Source organism: Phodopus roborovskii, unplaced genomic scaffold, assembly GCF_943737965.1.
Source record: "Phodopus roborovskii unplaced genomic scaffold, PHOROB, whole genome shotgun sequence".
Taxonomy (NCBI): Eukaryota; Metazoa; Chordata; class Mammalia; order Rodentia; family Cricetidae; genus Phodopus; species Phodopus roborovskii.
The window spans coordinates 100,709-127,329 of NW_026126054.1; the positions used below are offsets into that span (position 1 = coordinate 100,709).

A 26,621-nucleotide genomic window follows, 5' to 3' on the forward strand; every position below is an offset into this window, starting at 1 on the left:
GTGAAAATAATAGTGAATTTGGTTCCTATTAGCTAAGGAAAGGAAGCTGAGTGAATGCAAAGCAGTGTGATCCAAGGGTAACAAGCTGTCTACTGGAAACATATTCATTTGATGGAAGATAATTGAAGCACAAAATTTGCAAATCTCTCTTACCAGACAAGATATGACATTATTTTTGCAGAATGCAAAATATAGCAGCTGTGTATGCAAGAATATCATATTTGTTATGCTGTTTCAGAAGGTTGTACAGAAAAAATTGATGATAAAGGATGGATAGTTGTTTTATGAAAAGGAACACAAAACCTGAATAAGCATTAACCTTGCCTAAGACAGCTTTTGTGCAGCATATGAAAACTCTAAGATAACTTCAGGAATTAACCGAGTTTAATTCATTGTGTTCTTGTTTTTCCTATAAAACAGAAAATATAAACAAATGAACCAGAGCAAAAAGAAAATAAATACTTTCTTCTTTTGAAAAAATTCTAGATTTTTGTTAGGACAATTACATTTACTAAATGACCTTAGACCAATCCTCTAAAATGTCTATAACTCTTCTGAATTGTTCAGTTCTGAAAGCATGTATGTCATAGATCTTGGCAGAAAATTAGAACAAACTCTAAAACACCATTCAGTTTTGTTTTAACTTTAGTTTCAACTATCAATGCTATTTTAATCTCCTCAGATTAGTCCACCAATATAATTTCAGTCTCTGGAGAAACTTTTTGTAATCAAATTTTAGATACATGTATTTAACATGAATTATATAAATTATTATAAAACCACTCATTGGATAGTTTCTGTAGAGATATGGCCAGAGTTAAAAAATAACTATTTCACTAGGATTTTGATTTTTGCTGACAGCAAAAATTCAACACATACAAGTAATTATTTCAAATTTCAATACACACAGATCCCACAAAACTGCATAATCTTTGAGTAATGGAACCCTATATGCAGGAGTGTAAATGTACAGTTCAAAGTTAATATTGAACAGTATTATTATCATCATCTTCTCCAGATTGGCCAATTTGTATCAAACCAAACTGGAGGTCTTATTAAAACATAAAGCACCTTTGCCAGTTAAATTCTTTATTCAATACAAGTGGTGTGTTTTAGATTTAGTCATGAATTTCCATAAACACCTGGCCCAAATGACCTGAAAAATATTATAATTACTTAGAGTCTCAGATATTAGCACCACAAAAGATAGTTAACATAACATAAATTTTATCCCAGTTTTCACTGTTAGAATTTTTCTTCAAATTTCTTGTTCATTACTTTGTTCTCCCATCTTCCCCCATTCCTTCATTCCCTACTTCCTTTCAGTTTTGTTCCTTTAAATTTTTCTTCCCTTCATTGACTCCTACCTTGCCTGTTAATGGTTACATGGAATAAAAGTTGTATGGAAAATAGTATAAACATACATTCCTTTTCATCAAAAGTCATATAAGAAGATTATTACATATTTTTGTTTGACAAATTTTGCTTGTAAGCAATTACACTTAAACATATGTTAAAAAGGGAATAGCATTTATCAGTCAGATTTATATGATAGTAAAATACATGTTAAATCCTATGTATGTTATTATTTTGAACTTTTAGGAAGTAAACTTTTAACTTCATTCAAATTCTACTTTTAAAGTTTAATTTGTATATAATTAATAATTAATGTGTATATGATTAATTTGTATATAATTATAATAATAATATAATTAATATATAATTTGTATATAATTATAATCTCCATTCCTCAGAAAGATAGTCTATTTCCTAGTCTAAAACTTATCAGTAGAATTGCTTAATTTTTCAAATGGTCACATAATCATTTTCTAATAAAGTTTTAATTTTAACTTTCATCTTCATTTGCTTAACATAGTTCACTTAGTAAAATTATTTGCACTTCAAAACTCTAGCTGCCCCTTATATCCAAAGATGGGGATTTATTTTAAAAAAATGAAGAAGAAAAGCTTAGTATAAAATAAAAAAAATAAATTTCAAATTCTAAATCTACTAAAAGCTAGTTCATTCAAATGCTATAAACTTGTAGCATTTCTCAGACTAATACATGGCTTCATTGATGATTAAATTATTATCTGAATCACTAACTCAATCCTATCTTCTCCTTGGGCCATAATGTTGATTGTTTTCATCACTGTACCTAACTTATGATTCCTTGTGGTTACAAATCATAACCTATCTCCAGATTGCAATATGTTAAAAATGGAAACTCCTCATCACATTTCATTCCATTATCCACCAACCAATCTACACTTACCAAAAAAAAAATTTCTGAATTAAATGATCCAGCAAATTTGTAGGTGGGTTAAGGCATACAAGTTATTTTTCTTTTGGGTCTGAACACATCATAGTTGAGGTAGGTAACCATTTGCTACGTAATGAGGACCATATCGCAATAAACCCTATTTGCTCTGTCCTCTAACTTGCTCTATATATTCTTATCTCAGGTCAGTGGACATTGATTATTTATTGGTTGCTGAGCATCTTTTTCTTATTAATTTTCAATAGATTCCAAGTTCCTTGAGAAAAAATTTCCTCTGGCTAAATGTGAGGGACTTTGGACTTTAAAGGTTCTGTACTTTCCTCTGGTTAGGTGACTGGTGTGACCCAAGTAACTCAGTTGGAGGTTCTGCAGAGTCACAAAGTATGCAGATAATAATGTATTACAAAGAGACTTGATTAGCTCCTGGTAGTCATGTGTCCAGGCATATTCAGGTTGTTTCGTTTTTCTAGTTCTTGCTCCTTGCTTATATCTGTGTTCATCTATATTATTTAATTTAATAAAATAATGATTTATGTTGCTTTCATCCAAAGAACCTTGACAGACAACTAACTAAACTATATCTTGATATCATTATTCTGCTAAAAAAACAAAAAAGCCCTTAATGATAGTCAGTATATGCCAAGGCCCTCAAAGAAGTTCATTTGTTATGGGACCCCCATTGCATAGCCTTACTCTTGTCTGTTTAGTCTCATCATTTTTATTATCATAACTTGAACTGCCATGACAACATATCACAACTTCGGCAACAAGTGGCTTTCTTCCATCTCTTTTGTAAAGAGAAATTTGTTCCTTCTGTTTGTTTTGTCACCGTTTCCTCTAAATAATTAATTCTAATCTGTTGTCCAATGTTTTGCTTAACTTCTTTAAGAAGTCATTCCTAATTGTGTTATCTTCCATGGTTACATTTTCACTGGATTTAGTTCTGAGATTAATACCCAAACAAACTCAGGGGAGTAGAAAACCATATTTAATAGTCAGGACTCTGGAACTAGACTCCTCAAGTTCAAATACCATCACCCTCGCTCCCTTTAACTTGGGCACAAGTATTTAATTGTATAATTGTATTTGTTTCTGAAATTATTGTAAACATTAAATGCTGTGCATAACATACTATATCTTATAATGTGTGATCAGTGACTAGCATAATATGAGTGATAAATAAGTTGTAGCTATTATTCTAAAATATATCTATGGTGGTTACAATAAAATCAGTGCCCATATGCTCATAGGTTTAAATCCTTGGTTCCCATTTAGTTGACTTTTGGGAAAGATTAGGAGCCTTGCTAGAGTAGGTTGGCTTTGTTGGGAAAATTGTGCCACTGGTAGTGGGCTTTGAGGCCCAGTGAGTGTCTTTCTCTCTCTCTGTCTCTCTTTCTCTCTCTCTCTCCCTGTCTCTGTCTCCTGCCTGTGGATCAGGATATGAAGCTCTCAGCTACAGCTCCATTAACCTGTCTACTTGCTTCTCATCATGAAGATAATACACTCTCTAAAAGTGTAAGCAAGCCTCAAATTAAATTTTTTCATTTATAAAAGCTGACTTGTTCATGGAGTCTCTTTTCTTTAATAGAAATGTAACTAAGACAATACCCCACAGTATTTTTTTTTCATTCCAACATTTTAAATGTTTGCTTCCCTATATATCATGAGCACTTGAGGTAACAGCTCAATAAAAGTCTTCAATACAATAGTGGCTAGCTTTTAACTCAAATTTTTTCTTGAGATCCCTAACCACCACATCAGCTTCAAAGTCGTTTAAATGTTACTAATTTCAAGTCATCAAATTCATTTTATCAATACTGAATTGCTGAAGTTCCCTTAGCTCTGAGTTGTTCCCTACTTGACATTCAAAAGAAAGAAAAAAAGTTTCTGTAAAATTCATCAAAACACATTTAGTACAACTTATTGTTTCTTTAGAAATACTTCAATTAAAATGGTTATCATGTATAAAACTTGCAAAAGTATTTCTTACCCATAAAGGAAAACAAAACCACGTAGCATCCAGGTAAAGATTATAGCAATGGGTTCTTGAGTTTCTAATTGATTGGATAATTTTACCAAACATATTTCAATGAGGGTGAGAGCTTGCGTTATTAAAATATGTTTATTTGAATATGGTGAGGCATAAAACCTAATATTGAAATCCAGAGTATTTAAAATGTGTTGCATTTTTTAAAATTTGTCTGATTTATTTGTAACTCTCAATTATCCTTACCTCTTGAGGTAGAATACTGGCACAGACAATTCAGAGGAGTGGATAACAAACAAGTCCCAGATTATTATCTTTGCCTTTGTAATATGTTATGCTTGCATAGTGACAAAACAGTTTAAATGTAATCAGCTCAATTGAGCTATTTTGTATTAAAGGCATTTGAAATATCACTTGTTTAGTGAATTTAACCTAGCCATCTATACTTGTAATGTTTATGTGTTTTGCTCTCAACCCATGCTGAATTATGGTGACTTTGGATAATTAATTCATGTTTTTGATCATATTTGGGTTAAACGGAATAGTGCGAGTAGTGTGTTTGTTAACAACAACAACAACAAAAGGTAGCCTAAGAACTAGTGGTAAACCATAAGGGAGAGGAAAATGATAAGTGAAAATGCATACTTTAAAGAAAAATCTCTGGCATGTTTTCTATTTATTGTTTTGTCCATACCTTTTGTTTGATGATCATCTCATTGATGTCTTCCAGATCACCCACCATCACCCGCTGTGATTTTATAACTCGATCAAGCAGAGAAAGCCAGTCCGTAAGTTCTGTCCAAGCTTGGTTGAAGTCTGCCAGAGCAGGTACCTCCAACAGCAAAGAAGATGGCATTTCTAGTTTGGAGATGGCAGTTTCCTTGGTAACCACAGGCTGTGTCACTAGAGTAACAGTCTGACTAGAAGCTAATGTTTTTGAAAGAAGGAAGAAAAGAAAAGAGGAAACATGAGAAACATAAACAAAATAGCCAATTTCAGTAACAATAAAGGAACATTAGCTGATAGTCAACAGTTTGAGTCAAGATTTCTGGCAATATATCTAACACTGGATACTTTATAGGGCATATATCATAGACAATTCAAACATTTTAAATAATATTTGAAGATATTTATCTTATTTTTATGCCTTAACAATTTAAATTTTTTCAGTAAAAATCATATAGATCATGAAGTTTATAAACAATGTTCTTGGGACATTTCAAAGTAAGATTTATTTATTGCTCATTCAAATATGAAAAGGATAACCTAAAGATTGTATAAGGTCATGTTTCTGAATTCTGGTTTACTTGAATAGTAAAAGTACATAGTGGGCAGAAACTGTCTCTTACAGTGGGAACACTTAACATTTTATCTACTGTTTTGGCATTAAAGTAGGTAACAGTGAAGAAAAAACAATGTGTATTATTTTTGAAAAGTGATAGGTAGTAAAGCTTTCCTTTTCAATATGAAACACTATTTCAAGGTCATTTAAATGCTAAATTAAATTTAATAGCATTGAGTACTTTAATGGATAAGATGTGAAGTATCCGGGTGAGACACATGGGTGACAATCCTGCTGTCTGCCTCAGGAAATCTGAGACCTTGGTTAATATATTCAAGCTCTCTAATCTTTAGCTTTTCATCTTAATAATGGAAGGAAAAAAATAACCGAATAAATATTGCAGTTGAAGTTGTCTGAACTCAATGATAATACAAGCAATGTATACCCAGCAATGTCATACAATGTCATTATTGTTGTCATAATCTTCATCTTCTTCTTCATCATCATTGTCCTTATCGTCATTATCACAATATTAATGAGGTGATAATAAGCTAGGTAATAATGTTAAATATTGTTGTTTTAAATACTTGGTTTACTACAAAGTACTTTTAAAAATATGGTGAGAAATGAGTGATGAAAATTGGAAACAGAAAATTGGGGGAAACTTGTGCAGTCTATATGCTACCCTCTATTGACTAAATGTTGCTGAGATGAATTTGCTTGTTTGAAATGATTACTGGTAACAATCTACAGAAGGATGATCAGACGTCAGTGACAAAAGCAAGCAACAGTTAACCTGTTTTAAAGACAAAGTTGACAGCAGCATCATAAACAAGAGTGCAGCAGCAATTAAATACTGGACTATGTGGTTCAGAAGGGAAGCTTTCAGAGAAAGCTGGAAATGCCATCTTGGTAGAAGATCTCATAGGTGTAGAAAAGGGAGCTATTCAAACAACATAAAAAAATAAGCTGTGCACATTTATACTCTGAGGTGGCAATGTGTTCATTTCAGTGGTTGTATTATTGTTCATACTTTTTAGTATCATTAAAAAGATGGGAGAGGTGAAAGAATGCTTATTCTAAATTCTCAGGGACATCTAGAACTTTGCACAAAAGAGTAAGGCAGAATGAAAAATGTTGAACATGTCAGAATTGAAACATAATGCATAAAAGTAATAAGTAAAAGGGGAACACTGAGGAAATTAAAAGACATTCTTTTTCAAGACATCACACTACTATGAGGGCATTTCTGAAAAGAAAGAAGCCGACATATTATGTTGTGGTCTATAGTACAGAGTTGCTGATACACTCACACCTTCCTCCCCTATTGTAAATTAGGACTAGGAATTATAAAATCAATTCCAGCTAAGGAGGTGGACTGGAAATGATGTATGGGTATGGTTGAAAAGAGCCAAGAATAAAACTATAACTGTAGAATTTCACTGTAGTTCATTAGGGGTGATGGAAGACATGCTCCAAAAGTAAATACACACTGACTTATAAGCATTATAGAACAGACTAAGAAGATTTCAAGGTTTTTTTCTGACAGTTCTTCCCTTAAGTTTTATATTGTTTGAAAAATTCATACATAGATATACTAAGTTTTAATTAACTGCACCATCTCCCATTTTTTCTCTTTCAACTGCTCCTCTACCCTCAATCCCTTTTCCTTCCCAATTTCAAGTGCTTAAAAAACAGAATTAATTTGTGCTGTGTGTATATATGTGGGCATAGGATGATCTGCTGGAACATGTGTCATTATCAGAGTTCACATCCCTGAGGAAACCCCTCTCTGTCTCTCTCTCAGCAGCTATTAAATGCCCATAGCTTCTTAGCTTCTTAGTTGTGGGTGGCGGTGGGACTTTCTGATATTCTCCAGACTCTATGCTGGGATTTTGACTGTTCTGATCATGTGCAAGTCTTGTACATACAGTCATAGATATTGTGAATTCATATTTTCAATGGCCTTACTCTAGTCCCAGAAATTACACTTTGCTGCAGACCTCTATTACTAGTTGTTATAATCTTTCTACCCCATCTCCAATGAAGATACCAAAATCTTAGGGGGGAGAGGTATGTAATATGCAAACTCCTATTAGGTAAACATTGTCCATTTGTGGGCAACTGTATTGACTACAAAAATTCTCTAATGAAAGCTGAGATCTGTACTATGCTATGAATACAGAAATTTGTATTTAGAAGGTAGTTAGATACTAAGTCCATTTAGCACAGTAATATTTTTATTGTCTATGATCTAAGCAGCTACAGGTTTCTCATCTATCTACATGTACCACACATGAGTTCTGTCTTATGGAACAGATTTTATAACTGGTTATTAGTATTCATGCCACAATCATATCAGTGGACTTACCTTACTAGGCCAGTCATTATTTAACTTACGGTGTAATACCTTTAAACTATGACTAATATCATTTCTCCCTGAGTTGCGTATGTAGAACTTTTCAACACTATAAAAAACTATCAAGATGGTTGATGTAAGGAAGACAGGGAGTTAATTTCTCTTCAAGGTTATTACGACAGATAACTCTAACATGGTCCAGTGGATGCCCAAGAGAATATAGGCAGCACTAATTGTACTCAATGGATTATCATTTTTTATGAGGACATAAAATCAGGTTGGTATGGAAAGGAGAATAATCAGAGAGGAGCTGTGGGATACCATCACTATAATACATGACATTTCTAAATATTTCATTAAAATATGTAGTTTCAAAACCTATATTCCTTAAACATTTTCGTATATTTAAGTCATGTCTGTAGTGAATCATAAATTTCACTACAGACTGTAACTATAAGTTTCCAGAAGGGCAAAATATACTATACATCTAAGTTTTTTGCTATTTGGGTTATTTTAACTATTTCCTTTAAATATTTATTTTAATTTGTGTATATGTATGTTACATGACTTCTTAATATGCCAGAGCAAAGTGCAGAGAAAAAATCCCCATGTGCCATACTTACTGTTGGTAAAATAATAGAATGTGATTTATTGTATAGTACAACATCAGCTACTTAGGACAATTCCTTGATGTCAATAATATTCTTATTGCATTGGTAAAGACTGAGGATGAGATGTACAGTTTAGCAACAATGACACAATATTTTACTTTACCATTAGTAATAGAGATTACCAATCTAATGCTGTGTTTGAACAAATGGTCAGGACAACCAACTATCCAAGAGAGAGATATACTGTCACAATCACACAGTATAACTGAAACTCAAGAGGGTTTAAATAATTCGCCAAAGGTTACACAGCTAAGATATGGCAGAATAAGTGTTTAATACCAGAAATCTAGACTTAAAATGATTTTTGTTAAAGTAATTCCTTAACCCATGTTTTTTCAGCTTAAATGAAAGTCAGTGAGATGTGTTGATGAGTAAATATACTTTTCACTGAGCCTTACAGCTTGAGTTTGATCCCTGTGGCCACATGGTGAAAGGATAAAAACCTACTTCCACAAGCTTTCCCCATTCATGTGTGCCATTGTCAAGTGGTTATTGGCTCTTCAGTAGCATTGTGTTATAGAATCTATATTCTGAACCTAGATTGAAACCCCAGCATCAGATCCCTCTTCCATTCTAGTGTACTTCTGTATACTTGATTCTGCATCATCCAATTGACACAAGTCATTAGACACTTTTATATCCTTCCACCCCCTGTTTTTTCTTTAAACTTTTTTTTTACCCATTTCCACACAAAATGTCATATCCTCTTCAATTATTGAAGGCAAATGTGTCTTATTTCAAAGGATCAGGTTCAGTTTCTAAAAGAAGTTTCAATCAGGCAGAAAACAGCACTTCTGGAACACAAACATTGTATATTGCTTAACATTTTCTTGTTTAACAAACCTACATGCAAGAAAAATGTGTATTATTTATAGTCTCCACATTCTATACCAATCTACAAATTGGAATATATACTCTATTACTTTGTATTACTTGTGCTGTATATCATATTTCTCTTACTCTCATTCCCTTGTTTTGCTTTGTTCTCTTATCTTCATATATTTACCTTTTTAAAGTTTGCACGTATAAATCTTATCATTCAGGTTTTTTTATATATGGTTTATTTCACTTAGCATAAAGTCCTTAATTCTCATCTGGGTTGTAGGTAATGACAGCCCCTTTGTGGATGCTCTAAATGATATGTACATATCAACCTTAAATGCTAACGACCACATGAAATGTTACACTTCCTGGGTCTGGGTTACCTTAATCAGGATTTTTTTTCCTAGCTCCAACTACCTACCAACGAATTTTCACTTTTCTTTTAATAGCTGAATAACATCCTATCATGTACTATAGTTTCATTTACCATTCATTTGTTGATGGACACACATCTAGGCTGTTTCCAATTCCTGACTATTATGAACACAGATGAGATAGTATCTCTGTAGTAAGATGCGCTGTCTTTTTTGTATATGCCCAAGAGCTTATAGTCTTTGGAGGAAGAAAAAGCTACAACAAATTCCATAGTTGCTGTACCAGTTTGCAATTCAAGTAGCAATGAATATGTCGCTCCCTCATCCTCATCAAAGAAACTTATTCCTCCAGTAGATGGTAATTAAGATACAGACCCATAACTGGGCACTGTGTATTAAATAATTAAGGGACTTTGGAACTCTCAGTCTCAAATGGAGTGTTTTTAACCACACTTATTCCCTCAAGGGTCAAGGAACTATTTGGAAGAGGAGTCAGAATGGTTTGAAGAGTCAGAGATAGTAGATGAGTCCAAGGAATCAGCATTGTCCAAACCGTGGAAGAGGAGATGCACATATGAACTCACAGAGACTGTGATAGCATCCATGAGACCTACACAAACTCAAGCCAGACAAAAATTCCATCACAGAGACAGGGAAATGGGTACAAAGTCCCACTCTTAACTAAGAAACTATTTGTAGCTGACACCAGCTGGAAGAGTGAAAATCACTTTTCTTCAATGGAGTGACACTAGATATATAAACCATATTCCATGACAGGCCTTGTGCTAAGGAGTAGTACAACACAAAATAGATTTCATGCTCTTTTTATATGATTTTTCCTGTTGTATTTTTTGAAAGAGAGAGTAATAACAGAGATGTCTGATTAGGGAGAAGTGAAGGACCTGAGAGGAAGTATAGGAGAAGGAAAATGGGATTAAAATGCATTGTTTGAAATTTTCAAAATGAAAATATTTTAAAAAGAAAATGACAGCACATTACTCATTTTAGTGATTCATAATTATCCTTGTATACAAGCATGATGTTTGCTTTTATCAAATTGTTCAGAATTGGACAATTGGTTCTATTATTTGACTATTTTTAATAGTAATGTACTGAACATAGGACTGCATATGTCTCTGTGACATAGTAACTTAATTAAATTTACTTTCAAAACCCAGATTTGAATCAAGTTATTCTGTTTTTAACTTTGTGTGTGCATAGGTATTTGTTATTCTAAGGGTGTTTTCTGTTAGGCCCACATTGTGAATGATAGAGACATTCTTGGGAGTACTTGAAAACAATGTCAATTAGATAAGGAGTAAGGATACATTAAATACTGCACAAAAATCTTGATAGTATATTCTGTATGATACTTGTTCTTCCTAAAGAGCCTGGATTCTCCTCAGCAGGTATAGAACATTTTCTCTGTGCCCTATTTAATAACTTAAATTAGTAGTTCTCAACCTATGAATCACAACTCATTTAGGGGGTTGAATTATCCTTTCATAGGTGACACTTAAAACTATCAGAAAATACAGATATTTATATTGTGATTCATAACAGTAGCAAAATCACAGGCAGACTATTATTGATTCTAGCATACTTATGCATTGCATTAAAAATGAAAATTGTCCTTGCACAAAACTGTGGATTTCCTTTCATAGTTAAACAAAATGACAAATTTAAAGCAGATAAAATGAATTGACCTTGGCACAGCAAAAATAACAGTATGTTAAATATACTATTGCAAACCATAGCTTTGCTATGAGTATGTTGTTGATTAAAAGGTGTTGGCTTTAAAAAGGAACTCTTTTTTTTTAACTGTTTGAAGAACATTTCTCTAGTCTAAAATTTTAATTGGTTTTAGGGATACATGACTAGGTAGACTATCAGCTTTGCTTAGAGCTATAAAGTGTCCACTAAATCTTTCAAACACACACACACACACACACACACACACACACACACACACACACACACACACACAAACACACACACACATATGCACACACACAATGTATCTGGAATAATTCATTTGAAGTGTTCACTCACAATTTTTTTCACAATTCACAGTTCTCATTTTGTTAATAAAAATATAAGAACAGATTCTGTTTAGAGCTTTGTTATATGGCTAAGTGTCCTTTCATTTTATGTTTGAAAATAAGTAAACTTACTGATAAGTGACTGAATACATACTAATTGCTATGTGAGGTATATGTTTAAAGTGCTATTATATAGTGCCTTCGTTTCACCATTAAATATCTATAGAAGGTAGAATCTATACACATGGTCAAATTGCTTTGGTGACCTGGTGAGGTAGCTCAGTGGCTAAGGATACTTGCTACCATCCCTGGAAACCCAAGTTTGTCCCTGAAACTCACAAGGCGGAACAGAAAACCAATTTTAACAAGTTTGACTTACACATATATGCAATAGCATGCATACATCCCAATCCACATGCATTCTACCTCATCAAACAAAGGAAATAAATAGTACTAAGGGAAATAAGAAAAAATGCTACTAATATTGAATTAACCAGCAGGAATCAATAGAAACTATTTTTCTTTCTAATATTTAAAAGATGACATTTGGCATATTGAAATTCATAACAATTCAAGAATACTGAGTATCAAAATTAAAAATCATTTCTTCAGTCCAAGAAACAAAATCATATTTTCTGTAAGTAAGGAAGGACTTCAATTTTCTGAATCTGTAGTCTGCAGATAAAATTAGAAATCACCGTGTTACCAGAAGAAAAGGAAATGTCTTGAAATACACAGACAGGGTGGAAGATTCATACATCCATTTAAATTTTATTACCAAATCTGAAGATTTTAAGAAAACAATTTCTGTAAAAATCCTAGAACATTAGAAGTATAGCCAAAACTAACTGTCCACTACAGAAGATGAAAGGAGTAAGGCTAAGTAAAGCTAGAGATATTTATGAAAGATGATCATCAAATCCAAAAGTCATATCAGGCTAACTCTATGCAAACACTTGGTTTAACTAAAGAATGTTTGCATATCTCATTAAAGGAAATGTGGTAATATATAGGCTACTCCCCAAAAACAAAAGCTGGGCATGGCAAAAACATAATTTTTAATTATTCAGTGTAACTGAGGTTTGTACTTGATTGAACAAGATACATTTTAATCCTGAGAATTATTAACATAAAAACAAATAATTTAAGGCTGTTGTATATCAAATAAGATCCCCTACCAAGAGTCAGATTCCAAGATAAGCTACCTGATGTAAATATTAGTAATCTTTAACAAAATCCACAATGCCTCACATATAATAAGTTCTCAACAACCATTTTTGTCACATGGAATAGAAAGATAAGCAGGGTACTAAAGTATAATGTGTATTTGTTCCTATAAATGTACATGTGTCTAGAATTTTTCATGCTTTTAATCTAGGGATACATAATGAAGAATGATTAACTGCAATATAGACAAACAATTGTAAGTAGTTTAAAAGTATAGATTCATTTGGACTAAATTAATAATTGTATTTATACTAAACTTTCAATAATTTAAAAATGATGCCATTTTCTATACTGGTTGCTTACTTTGTTCACAATAAAATGTGTCTTAAAATATAAAATAATTATGGTTCTGTGACTATGTGGAAATAGTTAAATCCACATGCACTATTTGTGTTTTCTCAAAACATTAAATTGGGAACTAACATATGATCTAGAAATTCTGAATATATTCAGAAGACCTGAAAATAGAACATCCTATGTAGGATAATTATAGCATTATTCATGATAGCCTAGAACTGAAAATATTAAAAGTTTGTTGAAGGCTAAATGAAATAAATAAATGAGATATGTATATAGGAATATATTATATGTAAATGTACTGTGATATTATTAACATGTATAAGGAGCCTATTGATATTATATACGAGTATATCATGAATTATATAAAAATATATTATAGAACAAGGTAGATATAATTAATATTGTGCTATATACTTTAAAATTGTCAAGATGGTAAATACTACAAATTTATTTTACTCTTAATTGAGTTCATGTTTTGTTTCTATGTGTTAGTATATGCATGTGTGTTCATGCCTGCCAGATTGGTGTGGTGGATTCTTTGGAGGTGGTTAGAGAATCTCATGAATGGCCTTATTTGGGTGCTAAGAATTGAACTTGGATTCTCTGCAAGAGCACTGCATAATCTTTCTGAGCTACTTCTTCAAGCCCAAATGGTTAATTTTATGTCACATTTAACTATAAAGAATGTAGGGATGAGAAAAGTAGTCTTTCCTGTTTCCATTTGAGAAAGGAAGATTTAAAAGAAATATCTGAATACTGTAACAAACATCATCCTATATCTTAAAATCTTTCTGCTATAGTGATATCAAATGAAAAATGACTTTGCTTTTTCATGAATCCATTGTGAAGCAATCAGAATCTTCCAATATCTCTTTTTGACATTGTTGTACATTCCACAGATTGTGAGAATGAGGGTTGCTTGTAGATTCTAGCTGGAACTCTCCTCCCTCCCTCCCTCTATCCCTCTCTCCCTTCCAATGTTTTCCCTCCATTTTGGCCTTTGCATGTATGTGTGCATACATGTGTGGGTGTTTGTGTGTGCGTGTGTGTGTTTGTGTGTGTGTGTGTGTGTGTGAGAGAGAGAGAGAGAGAGAGAGAGAGAGAGAGAGAGAGAGAGAGAGCCTTTCAAACCTACTCCTTTTGTAAAAGGTTTATTCATATTTTTGCTTAGGGGTTTCACAGGTGTGTAGGAGGTATGTACATTTGAATGCAATTGTCCATGGAAGCCAGATCAGGCCATAGGATCCCTGGAGCTGAACCTGGTGTTGGAGCTGGAGTTACAGAATTATGTAAGCTGCCCAAATTAGGTGCTGGGAACTGAATTTGAGTGTATGAAGGGCAGTACCTGCTTTTCATTGCTGAGTGATCTTTCTAGCCCTGGAAAACTACTCCTGATTGCTACATGAATACAAGTGCCATATTTTCTGCCTGTGTTTGAGAATCCTCAGAAGAATCAGGCTAACTCTATAGAGAGCTTCCAAATTATTGAAAGCTTGACAGTAACACAATTGCTGATTGTTTTTCCACATCTTGGTATGCCCAGATTTGCCTCTATAACTTCGTTAAAGTCTAACGTATCAAGAGGGATACTCCATAAATATGCAGAGAGCTTGACTAAGACACCATATCTTTTGTTTGCATATCTGATCATCTCTGATATATTACCCTGTAGTAACAATGCTAACAATTAATTACTTTTTAGTATAACCTGCATCTAATTTTGTTTAATGCTGTGGAAATTTTCAAAAGTACTTACAGATGTAGTGATATTTATTAGTTAGGGATTTATAAAGCAGTTGTATAATCCTTACTTATACATGAGTTTCAATTTACCATTTCTGGTTCTCATTCCTAATTGAAAATCTTAGCACATCCTGCCGGCAATATAACGGAATTAAGCAAGTTCACGTATAAACCCATTGATATAATGACACGGAAAAGGTAACTCCTCTCTTGTACTGGTTTGAAGAGATTGTATTGGACTAAGCTTTTCCTTTAATGTTCTGAATAAGTTCACAATTTATGTACTGTAGGAATGGAATACACACAAGCTGATGTAGTGGAACCAGGTAAATAAAACTCAACTCTATCTTTCTTTTAACTTGTAGAAAAGCACACCATGTCCTCTGTTATTATCAATGAGACATCAAAAACTAAAAGGAAAGGTAGAAATTCACGTAAAATTTAAATAGACAATAGTTTTTGTCATAAGCTATAAGAAATGAATGCCATTATCATGTCAATTTCTTTAAAGTGTGCCCATAAAATCGTCACCAAATCCTTTTGAAAATAGGACAACCAATCATAAATAAAAACACATTGTTCTAATGATTGAATGCCAATGCTTCCAGGAGCACAGGCATGCCAGTTTTGGAAGCATATACTTTCTTTTGCTTCAGAGTTGAATCTCATTGTCTGTCCTTGATGAATGGTTCTAAAATTAAGAATGAAAATGGAGTCTGGAGAAGCTATGAACCTATAGTTTATGGTTTCTGAAATAGGAATGTAGCCTACTTTGTTTATTCAGAAAGATCTGTGAAGCTGTGCTGGTGTAGAGTTGCTTAATTCTGAACTTTCTTATGCTAAGTAAAAATTCTGTTGGTTCAAGGCTAATGATAGTTCCTGATTTTTTTTTCAAGCATGAAATTATACTGAAACCTGGTTTGACTGATACTTTTTCCATAGTGCCAATGAAACATAGTCATATGTTTCAATGCTCTTAAATTTAAAATAATGTATAATGTAGTCTGAAATATGACCTTTTCTAGAGAATGTTTTCAGAAAATTCAAGAGGAATTTGTATTTTGCTAGTAGGTGGAATGTTAAGTAGAAGTCTGATACATTTAGTCAAAATTAAAGTTTAAGTACTATGTTTCCTTACTGATTTTCCATCTAGATATTTCCTTTCTTGATTCATTGTTGAAAGTTGACCACCTACTAAACCTACTGCAATTTTAATGTGATCTAATCTCTTCATTCACATTGCTTACTTTCGTTGTACATACATACAGACACACACACACACACACACACACACACACACACACATACAGAAACTTAGCCATCTTGCCAAATCAAACTTTCCTTTTCTTTATGATCAAACATGTAGGCCTATGAAAAACTCATTCATGAAAAAAGTTAGCCCAAATGGTCTCCCTTCTAATTTTCAGATTCAGTTTCTAGCACACACATGGTAGCTCACAATTGTAGCTCCAATTCTAGGGTACCTGATAGACTCTTCTGGTCTCTGTAGGCACTACAGGCACATAGTGCACAGACAGAAATGCAAGCAAGCAAAACACCCGTACACATAAACAAAAATATTAAGAAGTTTAGTGTTTTTTCAGTACTTGAGATTAGTATTAGAATTGTTGTGTTTTGCAACTACTTAAAAATTCAATATGGTAGGTGTTACTAAGTCTATCAGAAATAGACATGACGAGCCTCAAGAAGGTTTTATCTACTGTTTCATATGAGATACTTAGCTTAAGACAATGTTCTAATATTTCCTTAGACTAAGCACCAAAACAGATTTTTATATAGGGTATTAAATAATTTTACTAATTTTCATTAAAGAAAAAAATTAAAAGCATAATTGAAATTTATAATAATTTTTAATCATATAGAAATTTATTTACATTAAAATATTTTCTATAAATAGTAGAGCTTCTTTATTGTGACAATGGCCATCTGTATTTAGGAAAAGAGCTTTCATTCAATATTATTATTTAAAATTACAAAACTGTTGAAGGTTCTATGCTTACTTGTTAAGGGGGACATGAAAATTATGTTATTGACATATTTGTTAATTATAATTTCAAGGCTTCTATAAGAAATATATAATCAAGCTACATTTACTTCTATTGAAATGTGACCTCTTTGGGGAACTAAATTTTAGGTAAATCAGCATTAATCAGGCACAGAGGTCCGTTTACTATTTATGTGTCAATGCTGAGGAAGTTACATAGGAATATGAATTTGAAAAGCTTCTGGTTGAAGGAAAAAAATACCTACCACTACATTATTTGAAACTTGAAAGCAGTTAGATCAGTCTAGCGTAAAACCAGGATAAGAGTAATGGTGTTAAAATTGACAGAAAATTATAGTGTATGTCTAAATCCTTGGGCATCATTAATAAAGATCACTTTATTTATACACACTGCTCTATTCATATCTTTTCTGGAAGATAAAATACTTCAAAATTTAGGATTCAATAATAACAGATTATTATTGTTGATTTGCCATGAAGCATTCCTGGGGCTGTGTTTGGGATGGTTGAGAGGACCACTAAAGGCTGAAAAGTGTATATGATTAGGGAAAGACTTAACTGTTTGCCAAGATAAGAAATATTTTGATACAAGTACAGTGAAATAATCTTTTAATAGTTTGGGTGCTTTGTCTAAATCTCCAGTTATGCTTCAATGATTAAATAATTAAGAACCTTGGATTTAGCTGTTTTGTATTTTAGATTCAAGGAAAGGGATTTTGGAATAATTTCCATTATTCATGGTTTCTTCTTTTACAAAAGTAAACTTAGAGTATGTTGAGGTAACCCCTTTGTACTGGAACTGCAGAAATTGAGAATTGCCTCCAAAGAAGAATAGCAGGATGAATATATCATTTTCTATGACAAAATTCTAATGCATTATCTCCTTTTACTTTCTCACATGAGCTTCATGTACAGTCAAATAAATGATGTTAATCCAATGGTTTGAAAAAAAATGGCTATAGGATGTTGCTAACCTCCAAATACAGCCAAGAGATTTGCTAAAAGTCAATGTTTAAAAGAAGACTGAACATTAATTTCGAAAGAATGTCCTCCTAAGTTGATCGATTCACTGATGCATCACACACACACACACACACACACACACACACACACACACATCCCTTGTTATCTAGACTATAAATAGCATGTAGAGTAGACTGGAAGAAGTCCAGGTACACTGCTACCCTGCCGATCCCCAATATTTCTTGGCCTCATTCTGCCATATACCCAGTCCTCCATACTCCTTGTCACTGTACCCTACCACCAAAATTGAGCAAAGACTCCTAGCTCTACTAGAGCCCTCACAGAGGTTCAGCCCAGAAAATTTTACCCAGAAAAATCTGTCAAATATCATAGTTTGAGAGAATAAGATATTACATAATATTGTCAAATTTAAACAGTATCTATCCAAAAATCCAGCTCTACAGAAGGTGATAGAAGGAATATTGTAATCCAAGGAGATTAACTACACCCATGAAAATACAGAAAATAATATCACACCAGCAATACCTAAACGGAAAATTGTCCCCTTTACATACAATCACCACAAAAACCTAAACCAACAGGAATTAATAATAATTTTCCATTGATATCCCTCAATATCTATGAATTCAATTTCCCAAATAAAAATACACAGGCTAACAGAATAGATGTGAAAACAGGATCCATCATTCTGCTGCATACAATAAACAAACCTCAACATCAAAGATAGACATAACCTCAGAGTTAAGGGTTGGGAAAATATTTTCCAAGAAAATGAATGCAATAAGCAAGTTGGTATAGATGTTCTAATATATGACAAAATAGATTTCAACCCAAAATTTTATCAAAATGCATGGAGTACATTTCTATTCATCAAAAAAAATCCACTAAGATGACATCTCAAATCTGAACATCTATGACCCAAATGTATGGACACCCACACTTGTAAAAAAAAAAATTACTAAAGCTTAAATCACACACCAAACCCCATGCATTGATAGTGGGAAACTTCAATACCTGACTTACATCAATGGACAAATCATTCAGACATCAACTAACCCAAGAAATATTGGAATTAACAGGTTGTATGAACCAAATGAACCTATCAGATAGCTATAGAACATTTCACCCAAATATAAAAGAACACACCTCCTTCTAAGTACATTTCTGCAAAGTTGACCATACACCTGGAAAAAGGCTAGTCTCAATAGAAACATGAATGTTGAAATAACATCCTATATGCTATCCTATCACTATAGTCTAAAGCTGGATTTCGACAATAACAGAAACAACAAAAAGCCCACAAACTCTCAGGAACTGAATAACTGTCTATTAAATTACTACTGGATTAAGAGAGAAATAAAGAAAGGAATTAAAGACTTCCAAGGATACAATGCACAACATACCACTACTATGGGACACAATGAAAATAGTGCTAAAAGCAAAGATTATGGCACTAAGTGCCTTCATAAAGAAAACAGAAACATCTCATGTAATCAATAAAACAATATACCTGAAATCTCTAAAGAAAAAAAAAAGAAAAAAGCAAACATACTCAAGAGGAGTCGAAGTCAGTAAATAAACAAACCGGGGGTTGAAATAAACAAAACAGAACCAAAGCAAAGATAGCAATACAAAGGATCAATGAAACCAAGAATTCAAATAATCATTAACTCATACTTACAAGGAAACAAAAAAAAAAAAAAAAACTACACTACATAAAATTGGAAAATGTAAAAGGAATAGACAATTTTCTTGATAGATACCACTTACAAGAGTTAAAGCAAGGTCAGAAAAACAAATTAAATAGACTTACAAACCCTAAGGAAAAAGAAACAGTCACTAAAACTTTCCCGACCAAAAAAAAAAAATAAATAAAAAATAAAAATCCCAGGACCAGATGGTTCTAGTGTTTTGTACTCATTTATAAGTAGATATTCAATGTCAAGTAAACACACCACAGACCCAGAGAGGCTAAGCAACAAGGATGGTTCAAATGGATTGGGGAAGGGGTTGCAGGAATCTCACTAGAAAGGGGAAATAGAATAGATATTGTGAGTAGACTTGGGGTGGGTCAGGATGGAAATAGGTAGGAGGTTATCATTTGGGGGAGGATTAAGGCAGAGAGTATTGTGAAAGACAACTGGAACTGGGGTACACTTTGGGACCAACATAGGAACATAGTGTAATAAAAATCCCCAGGAATCTATATTGGTAACCCAAGCTAAACTCCTAGCAATTGGGGATACAGTACCTGAACCAGCCATTTCTTATAACCAGGCAAGACTGGAAGAAGAAATCAACCCAGCGACAAAAGCTTCAACCTACAAACTGTCATGCTGGGAAGTTGTTCCTGGACAAATGTGGCATAGAAATTGTGTGATTGGCCAACCAATGATTGATCCAACTTGAGAGCAATGCCATTTGAGAGTGCTCACCCTGGGGACTAAAAACCAGAGAGACTTGGGGGAGAACACAGGTCTAGAATGTATCCAAACATGACTATAAAAAAGTAAATGAAATAAAATAATTCCTACCTATAATCTGCTATACTTGTCCTCTGGTTTCTACCATAATCATCATCAAAGAGGCCTCACTTATAAACAGATAGAAACAGATGCAGAGACCCGTAGCCAAATATTAGTAGGAACTTGTGCATTCCAAGGAATAATGGGAGGAAGAATTATAAGAGCCAGAGGAGTCAAGGACCCCACAAGAATATCCAGAGTCAACAACCTGGACTTTTAAGGGTGCCCTGAGACTGAACTGATAATCAGAGAGCCTCCTGAATTGTTATAACCTTGGTCATATGCATATATGTTATAGTTGCATAGTTGTGGGACTCCTAAGAAAGGGAATCAGGGCTTTCTTTGACTCCTTTGCCTGATTTTATGACCGTCTTTCTCACATAGAGTTGCCTTATTAAGACTTAATATGAGAAGATGTACCTAGTCTCACTGAAACTTGATATGCCATATTGGGTTGAAAGGCCTGCCCTCTCCTGAAGGGAAATTGAGGAGGAGTACATGGGGAGGAGGGGCATTGATATCTACTGGGAGGAGATGAGGGGGAGAAAAATGCAGTTAATATGTAATAAATGAGAGAATAATTAACAATAAATTAAAATACTTTGTAGATAGTATAATTTTTATATGCTCAGTAACTATATATTATCAAGGACCAATAATATTTTAGTAGCAGGAGTAGGGTTTGTTATTTAAGATTATTTCTCACATATCTCTCATTCTATGCAGTATTTCTACTTCCTATGATGATTACAATTTGCTTAAATTGTGCAAGGACTTCTTTTCCAGATCTGTACATGTGCTTATATTCATTAAAAAGTTTAAATTCTAAGGTTCCTGCAGAGTAGTATTCCATTGTGTAGATGTGCCATATCTTTATCCATTCTTCAGTTGAGGGGCATCTAGATTGCTTCCTGATTCTTGTTATTACAAATAAAGCTGCTATGAACATAGTTGAACAGATGCTTTTGTTGCATGGATGTGGATCATTTGGTTATATTCCTAAGAGTGTAATTACTGGATTTTGAGGTAGAATGATTCCCATTTTCCTGAAGAACCACCATACTTATTTCCAAAATGGCTGTATGTGTTTGCGCTCCCACCAGCAGTGGAGGATTGTTCCCCTTTCTCCACATTCTCTCCAGCATGAGTTGTCATTGGTGTTTCTAATGTTAGCCATTCTTGCAGGAGTAAGATGGCATCTCAAAGTTGTTTTGATTTGCATTTCCCTGATAGCTAAGGATGTTGAGCTCTTTCTTAAGTGTCTTTCAGCCTTTTTGATTTCCTCTATTGAGAATTCTCTCTTCAGTTCTGTACTCCATTTTTAAAATAGCATTATTTGATGTTTTGTCGACTAGTTTATTGAGTTCTTTGTATATTTTTGAGATCAGCCCTTTGTCAGATATAGGATTGGTGAAAATCTTTTCCCAGTCTGTGAGCTGCCATTTGGTCTTGTGAAATGTGTCCTTTGCCTTACAGAAGCTTCTGGAATTTATGACAACACTAAAATGCTACTAGTAAGGACATCAAAGCTGACATAGAAGGAAAAATAGGATAAAAATATCATAGGAAATGCAATTATATTATCCTGGGTAATTTTCATGTAAATATTATTTTAAGTCAAAACAAATAAGTATCTAGAAGAGGGGACAGTATATGTTCAAAAATAAAGGCAACAGTTGTTGCTACAGATAATTTAGTATTATTTAATATCATTTGATTTATTGAGGGTGAATGTGTAGCAGGCATTTTTGGACCACCGGTCCCCAAATTGTGACACAGATACTTGTTATTAAATATGAATGTTTTTCCTTAGCTTAGGATTGCTTCTTGCTAGCTTTTTTCTTTAACTTAATCAATTTCTAGTAATCCATGAGCTGTCATGACTCCTTTACTGTATCAATGTACTGTCTATCCTGCTTTCCTGCTTCCTCTATGTCTGGCTGGCCTCTGGCAGGATGAATGTTCCCCTATTCTCTCTGCCCCTGAGCCCTACCTATTCCCATCTGTCTAACATTTGGCCATTCAGATTTTAATTAGATCAATGAGTTGCCTTAGGCAAACAAGGTGAAACAACACCATATCTATACATAGTTAAACAAATATAGCATAAAAAAGAAACACATCTTTATATAGTTAAACAATTAATCTGCAACACAAACAAATACAATACATTTTTAAATAGTTAAACAAATACCCTATCCCACAAGAAGAAAGGCTTAGACAAGATCCTAGGTAGCAAGTTGCAAAAGTATTTTGCATATTATGACAAGAAATTTAGCCATTTTTTCCACAGAAGAAAAATGTAATGTAACTTGTGCTTTTAAGTGCTCATTCTCATTGGGTATACAGTGTGTAAGAAGGTTTGCAATAAACAGCCAAACCAATGAACAGGCTTCATAAAAGATAATGACTGAAAGAATGACAGAATCAAAATGATGTTGCTGAATAATATAAAAGATTCCAGGGCTACTTTGATTAAAAGATTGGTCAGAGAGAGGGAAAGACGGAGGGAGGGAAGCAGGGAGTGAGGCAGGCAGGGAGGGAGGGAGATGGAACCGGGATTGATATGTAAAATAAAAAAGTGGTAGCTGACCATGGGGTTTAATATTTTTTAATTTATTTGAAATTGCCAGTGGTCTATTTGGTAAATAGTATTCTCCATCAAAATGAGGAATCTAGGAGTAAACTTTTTAAAAAGACAATTTGGGACATCTATGCAACAGCCGATTGGCAGGTAAATTTTTGACTTTGAAAATGAATATAGAAATCTGACAGAGCAATGTTCTGTAGCCTTATCTAAAATGCTTTAATACACTGAGGTGATATTACATGATTTTTTATTTGAGACAGGTTTTCTCTGTGTAGCTTCAGAGCCTCTCCTGGCACTTACTCTGTGGACCAGGCTGGCCTCAAACTCACAGAGATCAACCTCTACATCCTTCATTCTAGGATTAAAGGAGTGCACCACCACTGCCCAGCTCGATATTTAAATTATTTAACATAATAAATTTTCAGTTGTCTCTTAAGAAAAGTTGATAATAAATATACTATGAACACTGGCAACCTAGATAATATGATGGTCACAAAAGTAAGTAGATAGTGGCAGTTAAGTCTAATACTTAAAGAGCTCATCGAGATCAACTAGAAGTGAATAGAAGCAAGTGACAAAACCTTCAAATGATGGTACTCAATATAAAAAAAGAGAACATGCCAACCTAGAAAGTAAGTTCACAGAGAATCCAAATTGGAGGTTGATGAATAGTGTTTGGGGAATACACTTAAGAGCACTTACTTCTGGGGTAAGATTGCAGAACCACATCAGAGGGCATAGCTGTTTCCCTAATTAAAATGAATCCTTGCTTAAATTCTGATGTAACTTCAAAATGCAAAGAAAAAGACTTCACTATTTTCATTATACCAAGAATGTATCACAATATACATATAGAAAATAGAAGGAAGTTATCTAACATAATCACAATATATATTCAAGGACCAAATTACAAAGAAAAGAACACAGCGTAAAAAGTATGGAAATCAGCAGGTTTCTTAAGAATGTATGTGATAGGAAAATAAATGCTAGTAGACAAATAAATTAAAGGATTTCAGGTGGCAGATACTGTCTGGCATACAGGATGAGAACGAAGTAAAAAATAAAAGATTGACCAAATCAAAGGAGACAGTGGATGTGTTCAATGAAAACTAGAGTTAAAAAGGCTTTTCTTTGGAAAGAATTGAAAGTTACTAATTTGTTTCAAGCAAACAAAGACACTATAGTGAGGAGAGCTGAAGATAAAGGTGACATGGAAATTTCCAAAGAAATAAAGTTAACTTTTCTACTACTGCACTATTTTTTCTTCTCAAACATTACTTTTTCCTCTTCTCTTACATATAGAAAATGCAAGGATGATAACATACTGGAAAGACATATTATGATTATGATATTCAAATTTTAAAAATTGAGTTTAATGATTATAATCCTTCAAAATTCCCCTTCTCTAAAAAAATCAGTCATGATTTTGAGTTCAGAAATCAAGGCATAGTTAATAGTACTCAGAAACTTTTTGGTGTACATGCTTAGTCTTTTTTTGTGAGCATAATTTATCAGTGGATTATGAACAAATATGTGTTTCCTTCTGAAAGGAAACAATAGACTAAGCACAAGATTAAAAGTTTACCATATAGGGTTAGTATTTGATGTTCTGACATCAAAATCCATGAAGAGTAGCTCCAGTACTGATCTGAATAAAATTTGTAATAGATAGGAAATTAGGATCACAAGGGAAAGAGAGGTAGATTGATACACAATAGATAGTTGAAGTAATCAGGTTACAAAACCTTAAGTTGACCAAATTACACAGACCCATAGGGAATACAGTGAAAAGATAACTTCATCACATAATGTATACTTTTATCACTGAGTTAAGAGTTGTTTAACATAGTTTCTTGGAGTGTACCTGATCTCACATTCTTGATACTGGGAATCCAATGACAAATATAACATGGCCACATAGAGTTTTTACCATAGTATAGAAAAGAAACAGGAAAGAATTAAATTTTTAAACCATGTCACAGAATGGTAGCAACAATAATAAAAAGCCAAGTAAAAAATCATCGTGAGACTTTTTATAAATTAGGTAGAACCACTAAAAATTAGACTTTAGTTCATTAAAGGGACCAGCATAACCTTTAATCTCTTCTTTGTTCTTAGCTGCTCTAGCTAGTTTTGTTTCTGGAATAAGAAATAAGTTAATTATATGTTGTTTTCAATACCTCCTCTGTCAACATTAGTACTCATTCTTAATTTTTTTTCTATTGTCCTTTGATAAACTTCCTTTCTTAAGAAAAAAGAATTCACTTACTATGCTAAGACTTGTCTGCAAACTTCCTCAGTAAGTTAGTTCTCTTTATTTTATAACATGCTGATTTCTAATCCTGATATCCTCTTTATTACCAGGTAATAAGGATTCAATAAGTAAAATTAGGAATCATCAGGGAACATGGATGCTTTTTCAGTTATAAAATGAATACCTCTGAGGGATTTACTTTGCAACATGGTGATTATAGTTCTATTACTGTACAGTGTAGTTGAAATAAAAATCTATTACGGTAATACATATGGAGTGTTCTTATGTTCCTTATTAGTTAGTTAACTATCTGAAGTAACAGATATGCTAACTATATTTATTGTTATAAAGTTCACATTGTCTATATGTATAAATCATCATACTGCATACCCTAAACATATACAACTTTTGTTTATCAATTGTAATTTAACAAAGCTATAGGAAAGGAGGAAATACTGTATATCCCCAGGAAGCTTATAATCAAATGAAAGGAAGAGTATAATATACGAGGGGAGTAAGAAAAGACATACCTAAATTGAGGGAGCTATTATAGGTTTAAAGAGAAATCTGGCACTAGGGAAATGTCCAGAGATATACTAGAATGATGCCAGCTAAGAAACTAAGTAATAGGGGAGAGGCCATTTTAAATGCCATTCCCTTCGAATGAAATTGATGGCTACCTTATATGCCATTATAGAGCCTCCATCCAGTACCTGATAGAAACAAAAGCAGAGACCCACAGTTAAGCACTGTGCTGAATTCCTGGAATCCATTTGTACTGAGTGAGGAGTGATGAGCAAAGGGGTCAAGACCAGGCTGCAGAAATCCAAAGAGACAGATGACCTGATTAAGGAAGAACTCATGGACCCCAGACTAACAGCTTGGAAATCTTTATAGGACAGAACCAGGCCCCTTGCACGTGGGTGTCAGTTAGGAGGCCTCAATAATCTATGGTGCCCCTGGTAATAGAATAGCATTTACACCTAGTGTACGAATGGACATTGGGAGCCCATTCCCCATAGAGTGATACTCTCTCAGCCTAGAGTCACATGGAAGGACATAGGCCCTGCCCCAAATAATGAGATAGACTTTGATGATCCCCCATAGAAGGCCTCAACCTTTGTATATAGCAGAAAAGGAATGTGATGGGGGTC

The 26,621-nt window shown here is 33.5% G+C and overlaps 1 protein-coding gene across 1 annotated transcript in view; it reads right to left on the reverse strand.

Annotated features, from left to right (window-relative positions):
• LOC127218330 (dystrophin-like) overlaps positions 1-26,621 on the reverse strand; it is a gene marked incomplete at its 3' end in the record, with an annotated part of 164,192 nt that overhangs the window by 66,467 nt on the left and 71,104 nt on the right. The window contains exon 4 of the mRNA XM_051179355.1: positions 4,963-5,195. Coding sequence (XP_051035312.1) covers positions 4,963-5,124 — 162 coding nt within the window. The remainder of the gene's footprint in view (positions 1-4,962; positions 5,196-26,621) is intronic.